The 14,674-nt window shown below is 40.6% G+C and overlaps 1 protein-coding gene across 1 annotated transcript in view; it reads left to right on the forward strand.

The window, feature by feature from the left end:
• GRAMD4 (GRAM domain containing 4) overlaps positions 1–14,674 on the forward strand; it is an 837,450-nt gene that overhangs the window by 686,278 nt on the left and 136,498 nt on the right. The window contains exon 14 of the mRNA XM_053716614.1: positions 8,079–8,233. Within this exon, the coding sequence (XP_053572589.1) occupies positions 8,079–8,233 (155 nt within the window). The remainder of the gene's footprint in view (positions 1–8,078; positions 8,234–14,674) is intronic.

Raw genomic sequence — 14,674 nt, forward strand, 5'->3', positions numbered from 1 at the left:
ACCACTTTTCTGGATTTCTATGTAAAAGAATCCCTAAGTATCTAACGGCTAGATTTGGAGTTTGGCGGTAAAAGGGCTGTTAACGCTCCGCGGGTTTTTTTCTGGCCGCACCATAAATTTAACTCTGTTATCGAGAGTTCAAACAAATGCTGCGTTAGGCTCCAAAAAAGGAGCGTAGAGCATTTTTACCGCAAATACAACTCTCGATACCAGAGTTGCTTACGGACGCGGCCGGCCTCAAAAACGTGCTCGTGCACGATTCTCCCATAGGAAACAATGGGGCTGTTTGAGCTGAAAAAAAACCTAACACCTGCAAAAAAGCAGCGTTCAGCTCCTAACGCAGCCCCATTGTTTCCTATGGGAAAACACTTCCTACGTCTGCACCTAACACTCTAACATGTACCCCGAGTCTAAACACCCCTAGCCTTACACTTATTAACCCCTAATCTGCCGCCCCCGCTATCGCTGACCCCTGCATTACACTTTTAACCCCTAATCTGCCGCTCCGTAAACCGCCGCCACCTACGTTATCCCTATGTACCCCTAATCTGCTGCCCTAACATCGCCGACCCCTATGTTATATTTATTAACCCCTAATCTGCCCCCCACAACGTCGCCGACACCTACCTACACTTATTAACCCCTAATCTGCCGACCGGAGCTCACCGCTATTCTAATAAATGTATTAACCCCTAAAGCTAAGTCTAACCCTAACACTAACACCCCCCTAAGTTAAATATAATTTTTATCTAACGAAATAAATTAACTCTTATTAAATAAATGATTCCTATTTAAAGCTAAATACTTACCTGTAAAATAAATCCTAATATAGCTACAATATAAATTACATTTATATTATAGCTATTTTAGGATTAATATTTATTTTACAGGTAACTTTGTATTTATTTTAACCAGGTACAATAGCTATTAAATAGTTAAGAACTATTTAATAGTTACCTAGTTAAAATAATTACAAATTTACCTGTAAAATAAATCCTAACCTAAGTTATAATTAAACCTAACACTACCCTATCAATAAAATAATTAAATAAACTACCTACAATTACCTACAATTAACCTAACACTACACTATCAATAAATTAATTAAACACAATTGCTACAAATAAATACAATTAAATAAACTATCTAAAGTACAAAAAATAAAAAAGAACTAAGTTACAGAAAATAAAAAAATATTTACAAACATAAGAAAAATATTACAACAATTTTAAACTAATTACACCTACTCTAAGCCCCCTAATAAAATAACAAAGACCCCCAAAATAAAAAATTCCCTACCCTATTCTAAAATACAAAAATTACAAGCTCTTTTACCTTACCAGCCCTGAACAGGGCCCTTTGCGGGGCATGCCCCAAGAATTTCAGCTCTTTTGCCTGTAAAAAAAAACATACAATACCCCCCTTAAATAAACCTAACACTAAGCCCCTGATGATCTTCCTACCTTGTCTTCACCATGCCAGGTTCACCGATCCGTCCTGGCTCCAAGATCTTCATCCAACCCAAGCGGGGGTTGGCGATCCATAATCCGGTGCTCCAAAGTCTTCCTCCTATCCGGCAAGAAGAGGACATCCGGACCGGCAAACATCTTCTCCAAGCGGCATCTTCTATGTTCTTCCATCCGATGACGACCGGCTCCAGCCAATCAGATTGAGCTCGCATTCTATTGGCTGTTCCGATCAGCCAATACAATGCGAGCTCAATCTGATTGGCTGATTGGATCAGCCAATCGGATTGAACTTGATTCTGATTGGCTGATTCCATCAGCCAATCAGAAAATTCCTACCTTAATTCCGATTGGCTGATAGAATCCTATCAGCCAATCGGAATTCGAGGGACGCCATCTTGGATGACGTCCCTTAAAGGAACCGTCATTCGTCGTCTAGTCGTCGGAAGAAGAGGATGGATCCGCGCTGGAGGTCTTCAAGATGGAGCCGGTCGTCATCGGATGGAAGAACATAGAAGATGCCGCTTGGAGAAGATGTTTGCCGGTCCGGATGTCCTCTTCTTGCCGGATAGGAGGAAGACTTTGGAGCACCGGATTATGGATCGCCAACCCCCGCTTGGGTTGGATGAAGATCTTGGAGCCAGGACGGATCGGTGAACCTGGCATGGTGAAGACAAGGTAGGAAGATCATCAGGGGCTTAGTGTTAGGTTTATTTAAGGGGGGTTTGGGTTAGATTAGGGGTATGTGGGTGGTGGGTTGTAATGTTGGGGGGGGGGGTATTGTATGTTTTCTTTTACAGGCAAAAGAGCTGAACTTCTTGGGGCATGCCCCGCAAAGGGCCCTGTTCAGGGCTGGTAAGGTAAAAGAGCTTGTAACTTTTTAAATTTAGAATAGGGTAGGGAATTTTTTATTTTGGGGGTCTTTGTTATTTTATTAGGGGGCTTAGAGTAGGTGTAATTAGTTTAAAATTGTTGTAATATTTTTCTTATGTTTGTAAATATTTTTTTATTTTCTGTAACTTAGTTCTTTTTTATTTTTTGTACTTTAGATAGTTTATTTAATTGTATTTATTTGTAGCAATTGTGTTTAATTAATTTATTGATAGTGTAGTGTTAGGTTAATTGTAGGTAATTGTAGGTAGTTTATTTAATTATTTTATTGATAGGGTAGTGTTAGGTTTAATTATATCTTAGGTTAGGATTTATTTTACAGGTAAATTTGTAATTATTTTAACTAGGTAACTATTAAATAGTTCTTAACTATTTAATAGCTATTGTACCTGGTTAAAATAAATACAAAGTTACCTGTAAAATAAATATTAATCCTAAAATAGCTATAATATAAATGTAATTTATATTGTAGCTATATTAGGATTTATTTTACAGGTAAGTATTTAGCTTTAAATAGGAATCATTTATTTAATAAGAGTTAATTTATTTCGTTAGATAAAAATTATATTTAACTTAGGGGGGTGTTAGTGTTAGGGTTAGACTTAGCTTTAGGGGTTAATACATTTATTAGAATAGCGGTGAGCTCCGGTCGGCAGATTAGGGGTTAATAATTGAAGGTAGGTGTCGGCGATGTTAGGGAGGGCAGATTAGGGGTTAATACTATTTATGATAGGGTTAGTGAGGCGGATTAGGGGTTAATAACTTTATTATAGTAGCGCTCAGGTCCGCTCGGCAGATTAGGGGTTAATAAGTGTAGGTAGGTGTCGGCGACGTTGTGGGGGGCAGATTAGGGGTTAATAAATATAACATAGGGGTCGGCGATGTTAGGGGCAGAAGATTAGGGGTACATAGGGATAACGTAGGTGGCGGCGATTTGCGGTCGGAAGATTAGGGGTTAATTATTTTAAGTAGCTTGCGGCGACGTTGTGTGGGGCAAGTTAGGGGTTAATAAATATAATATAGGGGTCGGCGGGGTTAGGGGCAGCAGATTAGGGGTACATAAGTATAACGTAGGTGGCGGTCGGCAGATTAGGGGTTAAAAATTTTAATCGAGTGGCGGCGATGTGGGGGGATCTCGGTTTAGGGGTACATAGGTAGTTTATGGGTGTTAGTGTAGTTTAGGGTACAGTAGTTAAGAGCTTTATGAACCGGCGTTAGCCAGAAAGCTCTTAACTCCTGCTTTTTTCAGGCGGCTGGAATCTTGTCGTTAGAGCTCTAACGCTCACTGCAGAAACGACTCTAAATACCAGCGTTAGAAAGATCCCATTGAAAAGATAGGCTACGCAAATGGCGTAGGGGGATCTGCGGTATGGAAAAGTCGCGTCTGAAAAGTGAGCGTTAGACCCTTTAATCACTGACTCCAAATACCAGCGGGCGGCCAAAACCAGCGTTAGGAGCCTCTAACGCTGGTTTTGACTGCTACCGCCGAACTCTAAATCTAGGCCTAAGTGTGTCAACTTCTTTAAATGGTGTATTAACTATCTTCGGGCCGATTTTATCGATCCACATTATTTCACTTTTATTATAATTTACTTTATATCCCGAGAAAGAACTAAAAAGATCTAAACACTCTAATACTTTAGGGATAGACTTGGGTGTATTATACAAACTAATTAAAAGGTTGTCTGCATATAAAAAGATTTTAAGCACCGTTCCACCTATAGAAATCCCTTCCAGCACTTCCCTTAGCCATATAGTCAGCGGTTCTAATGCTAGGTTGAAAAGGAGGGGGTATAATGGACACCCTTGTCTAGTACCTTTTTTAAGTTTTATCCCAGGTGTTCGAGAGTTATTGATCAACAAATAAGATATAGGACTCTGATGGATATTACGCACACGCTGCACGAATTGGTTTTGTCTTATTTATTGAAGCAGTTGAGTACATTGTTTGGAACTGTTTTTAGGTATAAAGCAAATATTTTATTATTATATATTTTATGTATTCGATACTTTTCCATTTCAGTAAAGTACTGTATTTCTCAAAAATTATTTGCATGTGAGTTTACAAATAAATGCTTTGTGAGTTTGAAAATAAATTATACATATCATTTATTCAAGCTTCAACTACTCTACACCATGTCCCTAAACTTCTTTCTGCATGTCTCTGAGTTGTTTCATACTTTGCTTTACGGTGAGAGCTGTATCTTGAGGTACAGTTTAGTGGGTAGTGTGTTTGGAGAGCAAGATGTTTTATTGCATAAGCTGCTAAGATCTCTAAAACATGCTGCTATATGACTAAAAGTTATCACAGCCCACTAAGGAATAGATAGCTGAGATCATTGCAACAATACGCTACTTGTCTTTATTAAAACACAATCCATTACATAAACATGAACACAAGAAAAATAGGGGGCGCCTATATATAAATGAACAGTTAAGAGTTTATTATCACTATACAGTTTAAAACAAGACAAATGTAATACAAAAAAGTAAAAATTGTAACGGCAAAGAAGTCCCATATATCAATGTTGGGTATAATCCAAACCAATAAAATCAATTGAAACAGTCCAGGTCCAGGCTGCTATCTGTGGCGGGATCGTAGGTCAGAATCCCCAAATCAGTGATCTGTGGAGGATGAAGAAAAACAGAAGCGCCACATGGCCTAGTATTGCATTTACTCTTGTGGTAAAGTGCAAAGGTATTTAGGAAAGTCACTCACATGTGAGAAAGCACCCCCTTAATCAAGCTACGTTTTCCCAGCTAAAACATAGCTTGATTAAGCATTATGAAACAGCTATGTTTTAGCTAGGAAATGCGTTGCTGTTTTTATATTTTTATTAAAGTACGTTTTGATCTTACCACTTGCTGCCAAACAATCATTTGCCTTCTCTCCACCATCCTGAATGGTATGATATACGTTTGGGAAATGTTTATTTGGATCTACCCCACTGCTGTTGGTGATTTGCGAGAGACCAGTCTGATGGATGACTGTAAGATTACAGTCTGCGACATTTACATAAACATGTATCTATACTATAATTGTGTTTGTAAGCGTCCGTCGGCAGTTATGCACGCATCCTCAAAGGAATGTTGGATGTGCGCGCAGCCACTTCGGGGCGACAAGACAGCTTCAGGAGCTCCAACTCTTAGCTGTAACATAATAGCTGAGAGCTGGAGCCCCTGAAGCTTCAGGCATCTGCAGCAAATGGAGCCGGAGCACAATCGGTGCTCCGCCTCAATATGAGGCCAGATGCCTGATCGTTACAGATGGAGACACTGTGTGTGTGTGTGTCACCATCTGAAACGATCTTCTGCTGGTGCCGGCGGGAGGTGTGGGCAGGTGGCAGGCAGCTCAGCAGGGAAGGGGAGGCAATGGGAGTACCCTAATTATAAAAACAAAAGGGCGCTTCAGATGGGGAGGCAGTGGGAGTGCCATAATAAATTAAAAAAAAAGAGAGGGGGGGGGGGGAGCAAAAGAGAGGGGGGAGAGGGAGCAAAAGAGAGGGGGGAGTGGGAGCAAAACAGAGGGATGGGGGACCAAAAGAGGGGGGGGGGGAGAGAGCAAAAGAGAGGGGTGAAGAGAGAAAAAGAGAGGGGGGATAGAAAGCAAATGAAGGGGAGGGAGCAAATGAGAGGGGAGAGAGAGCGCAAATGAGAGGGGAGAGAGAGCGCAAATGAGAGGGGGGAGAGAGCGCAAATGAGAGGGGGGAGAGAGCGCAAATGAGAGGGGGGAAAGAGAGCAAAAGAGACTGGGGAGAGAGCGCAAATGAGAGGGGGGAAAGAGAGCAAAAGAGACTGGGGAGAGAGCAAAAGAGATGGGGGAGAGAGAAAGAGCAAAAGAGATGGGGGAGAGAGAGCAACAGACTGGGGAGAGAGAGAGCAACAGACTGGGGAGAGAGAGAGCAAAAGAGACGGGGAGAGAGAGCAAAAGAGACTGGGGGAGAGAGCAAAATAGAGGGGAGGGAGAGAGCAAAAGAGAGGGGGTGAGGGAGAGCAAAAGAGAGAGGGGAGAGGGAGAGCAAAAGAGAGGGGGAGAGGGAGAGCAAAAGAGAGGAGGGAGAGCAAAAGAGAGGAGGGAGGGCAAAAGAGAGGGGGGGAGAGGGAGAGCAAAAGAGAGGGGGGGAGAGGGAGAGCAAAAGAGAGGGGGGAGAGGGAGAGCAAAAGAGAGGGGGGAGAGGGAGAGCAAAAGAGAGGGGGGAGAGGGAGAGCAAAAGAGACTGGGGAGAGAGAGAGCAAAAGACACGGGGGCAGGAAGAGCAAAAGAGAGGGGAAGAGGGAGAGCAAAACAGACTGGGGAGAGAGAGAGCGCAAAAGAGAGAGGGGGGAGAGAGAGCAAAAGAGACGGTGGGGTAGAGAGAGAGCAAAAGAGACGGTGGGGGAGAGAGCGAGCAAGAGGGGTGTTGAAAGAATCCACCTGGATGGATTGTTTCACCACCCTGCCTTTTTCGGAAAGTGGCAGGGTGGTTCCGTCACCACAATAGACTGCCCTCTGGGCAGGCTTTCCTACTATTTTTATATAAATTGTCATTAGAGCATTATCATATTTGTGAGCATCTAAGGACATAGTTTGAGTAAGAGCTAATGTTAAGATTCCATAGCTTCTCTTGGTATAAATAAGCCCGTGTAGAGCTAATAACCTTTCTGCTTAAAGGGACAGGAAGCCAAAAAAAAAATCTTTCCAGTTTACTTATATTAAAAAAAAAATTGTATCCTCTTGTTATCCTATGTTGAAGTAGCAGCAATGCACAACTGAGACCTAGGTGAACACAGGTGAACCAATGACAAGCGGTGTATATGTTCAGTTACCAATCAACTATCTCCCAGTAGTGCATTGCTGCTCCTGAGCCTACCTAGGTCTGCTTTTCAACAAAAGATGTTAAGAGAATTAAGCAAATTAGGTAATAGAAGTAAATTGGAAAATTGTTTAAAACTGTATACGCTAACTGAATCATGAGAGAAAAGAAATTGGGATTTCATGTCCCTTTAAGGATAGAGGTTTGATTTCTTGCACAAGTATATAAATAAAGTTTCTTAACCCCTTAAGGACCAGCGACATACCCTGTATGTCGTTGGCCTTTTTTTGGGACTTGATTGTTTTATAACGCGGTCTTGCCACCAGCGTTCAGACTGCTCTATTCCACAAAGCCTGCTGGAGGGAGTGCATTAATAGCGTGTTCTTGCTAGACTTATGCTATTATGTCCTGAAAAAACTCTTAACGACCAGTGACATACAGGGTACATTGTGGTCATTAAGGAGTTAATTATGCCTTGAGGTCTAGCTACCTCCTTTTTCTTTCTAATTTCTACAAAAGAAAATAGCTGCTCTTTTTAGCCTTTGTTAGCTCACTTTTTTCCCCAATGGTATTTCTTTATCATCTCCTTTGCCCATTGTTGCCATTTCAGTATAATGTTATACAATATGACTATTAGAAATGGTTCGATGGTTCAACGTGTATCTTTGTTTTCCTGGAAGCAGTAAAATAAGAATAACTGTTGAACACAAATGTAGTTTAGACATTTCATACAAGCTTCTGTAACTTTGTACAGATAAATCTGGTGACATATTTTCAAGATGGAAGGTTTTTATGTCCGTACCCATCACATTTTGACTACTGAGACTACACTTTAGTCATAACCACCCTAGCGTATAAATATAGTCTTGTGTCAATGATGCATATTATTTTTATTTAGATTATTGATGTGTTGTATTTGTTTCTCTAGGTCTTTATTCTGGAATCAAGTTTTTTCTCATAGATTTTGTATTCAAACGCTGTCCAAGACTTCGAGACAAATATGATACACCCTATATCATCTGGACAAACCTACCGACAGATCCACAACTAAAAGAGCGAACAAATGCAACGGTTTCCAGAAGGGTATGTGTCATAATTCCATTGGTCATCGGTTTAGCCATGCTTTTTTGTTCTTTTGATGACGTTTGCTTTTATATTTAAATTCATAGAGTGGGATATAAGGCTGCATCTAATTATTGTTTTCATAATCTATGAATTGGACGATTATTTTTTTTTGACTAATCGAATAAAAATAACAATTTTTTTTAGTTTTTAAAATAAACTCCACATACTGAGTGTTACAAATATAAAACTTCAGACTAAAACTTTACATTAAACACAACTGTTTGTCCAATAGCAGAGCACATATTTATAATTAAGCAAAACAAAACCACAAACTGTTTGAAAAAAGGTAGAACTAGAAAGAAGTAGACTATCACTGTTTATAACATTCTGTTATTCACTCTTTCAGAAACTTTGCATTGAAATGTAAAAATGTCAATCGATCCACATGCTCCTGGCTGAGGTTGGCTCTCTTTTTGCAAGTTATTTTGCTTGAAGCAGAAAAGAGGAGCTCAGATTGTGTTGAGGTGCCTGAGATGCATAAGTAGGGTTTTTGCCAATTTCGCCACGGTGGGATATTTATCTTTGGGCCTCTCAATAAAGTAAACCTTGACTTCATTCTAACATAAAAATATCTTTAATATCTATATGCAATGGTAAATAAACAGCGATAAGGTTAGGGTATAAATATCTAGTCCGCTCTTAAAATAACTAATATACACTTATAGATGTTGAATCTGGTACTTATCACAATTTATTTAAATAAAGTCAAAATCGCTATAGACTATATATCAATAACAGGACAAAGCCTTATACATGTATCTATACAGTACATATAATCTAGCAAGCAATCGGGTGATAATTGGGCAAACAGATAATAGTTCACATCAATTAAAATAACTCCCATCAATTTAGGGCTAGGTGTAAATAACAAGCTTGGCACTATCATGCAAAGCATAGTTCCAAATCACCTGATTTAGTATAAACAATCCAAATGATGACTTATTTCTGTGGCAGAAGAAGTTGTAAACTTTAAAAAAAAAAAAAAAAAAAACCTTATACTGTACTGAAAAAGTGAAAAGTAAAGTCTGTAGACGTCTTTTAGACTAAGGACATAACCGTGAAACACAATACCATAAGCAAGAGTTCATCTGAGTGAAGCAGCTTGTGCCATGTGCAAACCAACTAATCGATAATGAGATTCGTTGAGAACTATTTTCATAATTATTATCGATTATATTGATTAGTTGTTGCAGCTCTAGTGGGATACATAATGGTGTAATTTTATACCTTGTGTCTTATCTCCAAGCTTCTCATAATCATCCATAAAATTACTTTTAAAAGGTTTTATTCATAAAGTGTCATGCTTCCCATTTTGTGTCCTAGCCTTGCAAAAGACTTTAGTAAAATTTCTGCTTATAACAAGATGAAATGTTGCTGTGATCTTAGTTATTTTGTTGTCAACAAAATGTTGTGAGAGTTAAAGGGCATTGTTCAACTCTTCCTTTTATGTAAAATTGTGCTTGTCCCGTGCTCCACGGAGAAGCTGAAAGTTTGTGTTATAAGTAAAAATAAGCATATATCTAGTTGAGCTTTATATTACAAGAATAGTTATTGCAAATCACTTCAGTAGCACTCTCCATGAATACAAACCACTTTTATATGGCCACAGTAGACCTCCATACATGTATCTGTGTATGCTAAAGCTGCTGCTCATTAGTTCTTGCTCAGTTGCAACGGGAGACGACCATTTCTAGTTTATCTTATTAAATTCAATTCTTCCAAGAGCATTTACAATCGTTCTAATGACACCGCTGGTTATTCAGTCTGGAGAATAGACCTTATATTCTTAGCTAAACCTTTGTCTCTTTGGAAGCAAAATTTCAAACTCCTTTCAACATTGTTTTATTGCCAGATGAACAAATGCCATTTGTCAGCTGGTGTTGTGTTTCATTTCAATCTAATTCGAGGAGAGTCCACGGCTTTATTCATTACTTGTGGGAATTCAGAACCTGGCCACCAGGAGGAGGCAAAGACACCCCAGCCAAAGGCCCAAACACCTCCCCCACTCCCCTCACCCCCCACTCCCCTCACCCCCCAGTCATGCTTTGCCTTTCGTCACAAGAGGTTGGCAGAGATGTGTCAGAAGATTTCGGAGTAGTCTTTTATGGAGGGTAGTACTCTTCAAAATAGGACTGGAGTTTTAAGTAGTCCTGTCAGCCTCTCAGTGAGAGCATGGATGAAAGTTAGTGTCCTGAGATGCAGGGAGAGTCTTTCTGCGAAACCATCCCGACTCATATTAACAGCTCCTTAAGCAATCAGCGTTGACTAGTTTCGCCGCCTTCTTTCTTCACTCAAGTCCATGTCAGGAGTGAGGCTACACACTGTCAAACTTGAGAGGCTGTGTTCCTGTTCCATGGCAATGATTCTGGTAAGATCGTTTCATTTTCTATATATGTAATGATAACACAAGAAGACATGGTCACAGTGTGGCTCCTTTTATCTGTATAGAATCAAGGGTTAATATCTCCAGAAGGTGATTATTGAACAGGGGGATGTATACATGATTGCTTTATTTTGTTTTTACTGCGTCATGTGTGAGATGTGACTCTGGCAATGCGAAATAGTCAGGCATTTTCCTCCCTGAATTCCTGCGCAGCCTGTTTACTTGACACGCTTTTCTCTTGTAAGGTGTATCCAGTCCACGGATCATCCATTAGTTGTGGGATATTCTCCTTCCCAACAGGAAGTTGCAAGAGTTTACCCACAGCAGAGCTGCTATATAGCTCCTCCCCCAACTGCCATATCCAGTCATTCTCTTGCAACTCTCAACACGTATGGAGGTAGTAAGAGAGAGTGGTGTATATAGTTAGTTTTTTATCTTCAATCAAAAGTTTGTTGTTTTTAAATGGTACCGGAGTTGTACTATTTTATCTCAGGCAGTATTTAGAAGAAGAATCTGCCTGCGTTTTTCTATGATCTTAGCAGCTTGTAAGATCCAATGCTGTTCTCACATATGTCTGAGGAGTGAGGTAACTTCAGAGGGAGAATGGCGTGCAGGTTATCCTGCTATAAGGTATGTGCAGTTATAAGTTTTTCTAGGGATGGAATTGCTAGAAAATGCTGCTGATACCGGATTAATGTAAGTTAAGCCTAAATACAGTGTTTTAATAGCGACTAGTATCAGGCTTACTATCAGAGATATATACTCTTATAAATTTGCAATATGAAACGTTTGCTGGCATGTTTAATTGTTTTTATATATGCTTTGGTGATAAAACTTTATTGGGGCCTAGTTTTTTTCCACATGGCTGGCTTAAATTTTGCCTAGAAACAGTTTCCTGAGGCTTTCCACTGTTGTAATATGAGTGGGAGGGGCCTATTTTAGCGCTTTTTTGCGCAGTTAAAATTACAAAATGAGACATCCAACTTCCCTCAGCAGTCCCATGGATACTATAGGACACCTCTAAAGGGCTAAAAAAGGCTTCCAAAATCGTTTATGGGGAAGGTAAGGCCACAGCTCAGCTGTGGCAATTTGTTGTGATTGTTTAAAAAATGTCTATTTCGGTTTTTTTTTTTGATCCGTTTTTTGCATTAAGGGGTTAATCATCCATTTGCAAGTGGGTGCAATGCTCTGTTAACTTATTACATATACTGTAAAAACTTTGTTTGATTTACTGCATTTTTTCACTGTTTTTCACTTTTTCACATTTTGACAAAATTTGTTTCTCTTAAAGGCACAGTAACGTTTTTTTTATTTGCTTGTTAACTTGATTTAAAGTGTTTTCCAAGCTTGCTAGTCTCATTGCTATTCTGTACAAACGTGGCTGACATAGAGGAAACTCCTTGTTCATTATGTTTATAAGCCATGGTGGAACCCCATCTTAGAATGTGTACCAAATGTACTGATTTCACTTTAAGCAATAAAGATCATTTTTTGTCTTTAAAGTTTTTTATCACCAGAGGATTCTGACAAGGGGGAAGTTATGCCGACTAACTCTCCCCACGTGTCAGACCCTTTGACTCCCGCTTCAGGGACTCACGCTCAAATGGCGCAAAGTACATCAAGGGCGCCCATAGCGTTTACTTTACAAGACATGGCGGCAGTTATGTATAATACACTGTCAGCGGTATTAGCCAGACTACCTGAAATTAAACAGAGCATACAGACGCTTTAAGAAGAACCATGTCTGATACTGCCTCACAATATTCAGAAGCTGAGGAAGGGGAGCTTCAGTCTGTGGGTGATATTTTTGACTCGGGGAAGATGATTTAACCTGATACTGATATTTCTACATTTAAAATGTATGCTTGAGAACCTCTGCGTGTGGCTCAGGGAGGTTTTAGGTGCTCTGAATGACTGTTACAATTGCAGTGCCAGAGAAATTGTGTAGACTGGATAAATACTATGCAGTGCCGGAGTGTACTGATGTTTTTCCAATACCTAAAGAGGTTTACAGAAATTATTAATAAGGAATGGGATAGACCAGGTGTGCCGTTCTCTTCCCCTCCTATTTTTAGAAAAATGTTTCCAATAGACGCCACCACACGGGACTTATGGCAGACAGTTCCTAAGGTGGAGTGCAGAGTTCCTACTCTAGCAAAGCGTACTTCTATCCCTGTCGAGGACAGTTGTGCTTTTTTTAGATCCAATGGTTAAGAAAATGTTTATTCAACAAGGTTTTATCCTGCAGCCCCTTGCATGCATTGCTCCTGTCATTGCTGCTGCAGCATTCTGGTTTGAGTCTCTGGAAGAGGCTTTACAGGTAGCGACTCCATTGGATGAACATACTTGACAAGCTTAGAGCACTTAAGCTAGCCAATTCCTTTGTTCTGATGCCATTGTTCATTTGACTAAACTAACGGCTAAGAATTCTGGTTTTACTATACAGGCGCGCAGAGCGCTATGGCTTATATCATGGTCAGCTGACGTGACTTCAAAAATAAGCTACTTAACATTCCCTTCAAGGGGCAGACCCTATTCGGGCCTGGTTTGAGGGAGATTATTGCTAATATCACTGGAGGAAAAGGTCATGCCCTTCCTCAGGACAGGTCCAAATCAAGGGCCAAACAGTCTAATTTTCGTGCCTTTCGAAACTTAAACGCAGGTGCGGCATCAACTTCCTCTAATGCAGAACAAGAGGGAACTTTTGCTCAGTCCAAGACGGTCTGGAGACAACCAGACCTGGAACAAAGATAAGCAGGCGAAAAAGCTTGCTGCTGCCTCTAAGACAGCATGAAGGAACGGCCCCTATCCGGTAACGGATCTTGTAGGGGGCAGACTTTCATTCTTCGCCCAGGCGTGGGCAAGAGATGCCCAGGATCCCTGGGTGTTGGAAATTATATCCCAGAGATATCTTCTGGACTTCAAAGCTTTCCCCCCAAGAAAGGGGAAATTTCACCTTTCACAATTATCTGCAAACCAGATAAAGAGAGAGGCATTCTTACACTGTGTACGAGACCTCCTAGTTATGCGAGTGATCCATCCAGTTCCAAAGGAGGAACAGGGACAGAGTTTTTACTCAAATCTGTTCGTGGTTCCCCAAAAAGAGGGAACCTTCAGACCAATTTTGGATCTAAGGATCTTAAACAAATTCTTCAGAATTCCATCATTCAAGATGGAAACTATTCGTCCCATCTTACCTATGATCCAGGAGGGTCAATATAGGACTACAGTGGATTTGAAGGATGCTTATCCTCACATTCCGATGCACAAAGATCATCATCGGTTTTTCAGGTTTGCCTTTCTAGACAGGCATTACCAGTTTATAGCTCTTCCCTTTGGATTAGCTACAGCCCCAAGAATCTTTATGAAGGTCCTGGGGTCGCTTTGGCGGTCTTTAGGCCGCGGGGCATAGAAGTGGCCCCTTATTTAGACGACATCCTGATTCAGGCGTCAAACTTCCAAATTGCCAAGTCTCATACGGACGTAGTACTGGCATTTCTGAGATCGCATGGGTGGAAAGTGAACAAGGAAAGAGTTCTCTATCCCCAATCACAAGAGTTTCCTTCCTAGGGACTCACAAGGTTGTCAAAGCTTCTAAATTCCTGCCATGTTCTTCATTCCATTCCGCGCCCTTCGAGTGGCTCTGTACATAAATGTAATCGGCTCAATGGTAGTGGCAATCAACATAGTGCCGTTTGCACACCTACATTTCAGACCGCTGCAACTATGCATGCGCAGTCAGTGGAACGGGGATTACATTTGTCCCCCCTGCTAAACCTGGATTAAGAGACCAGAGATTCTCTTCTCTGGTGGCTATCGGGTCTATCTGTCCAAGGGTATGACCTTTCGCAGGCCAGATTGGACAATTGTTACAACAGATGCCAGCCTTCTAGGTTGGGGTACAGTCTGGAACTCCCTGAAGGCTCTGGGATAGTGGACTCAGGAAGAGACCCTCCTTCGAATAAATATTCTGGAACTGAGAGCGATATTCAATGCTCTTCAAGCTTGGCCTCAGT

The sequence above is a fragment of the Bombina bombina genome, chromosome 6, assembly GCF_027579735.1.
Source record: "Bombina bombina isolate aBomBom1 chromosome 6, aBomBom1.pri, whole genome shotgun sequence".
Taxonomy (NCBI): domain Eukaryota; kingdom Metazoa; phylum Chordata; class Amphibia; order Anura; family Bombinatoridae; genus Bombina; species Bombina bombina.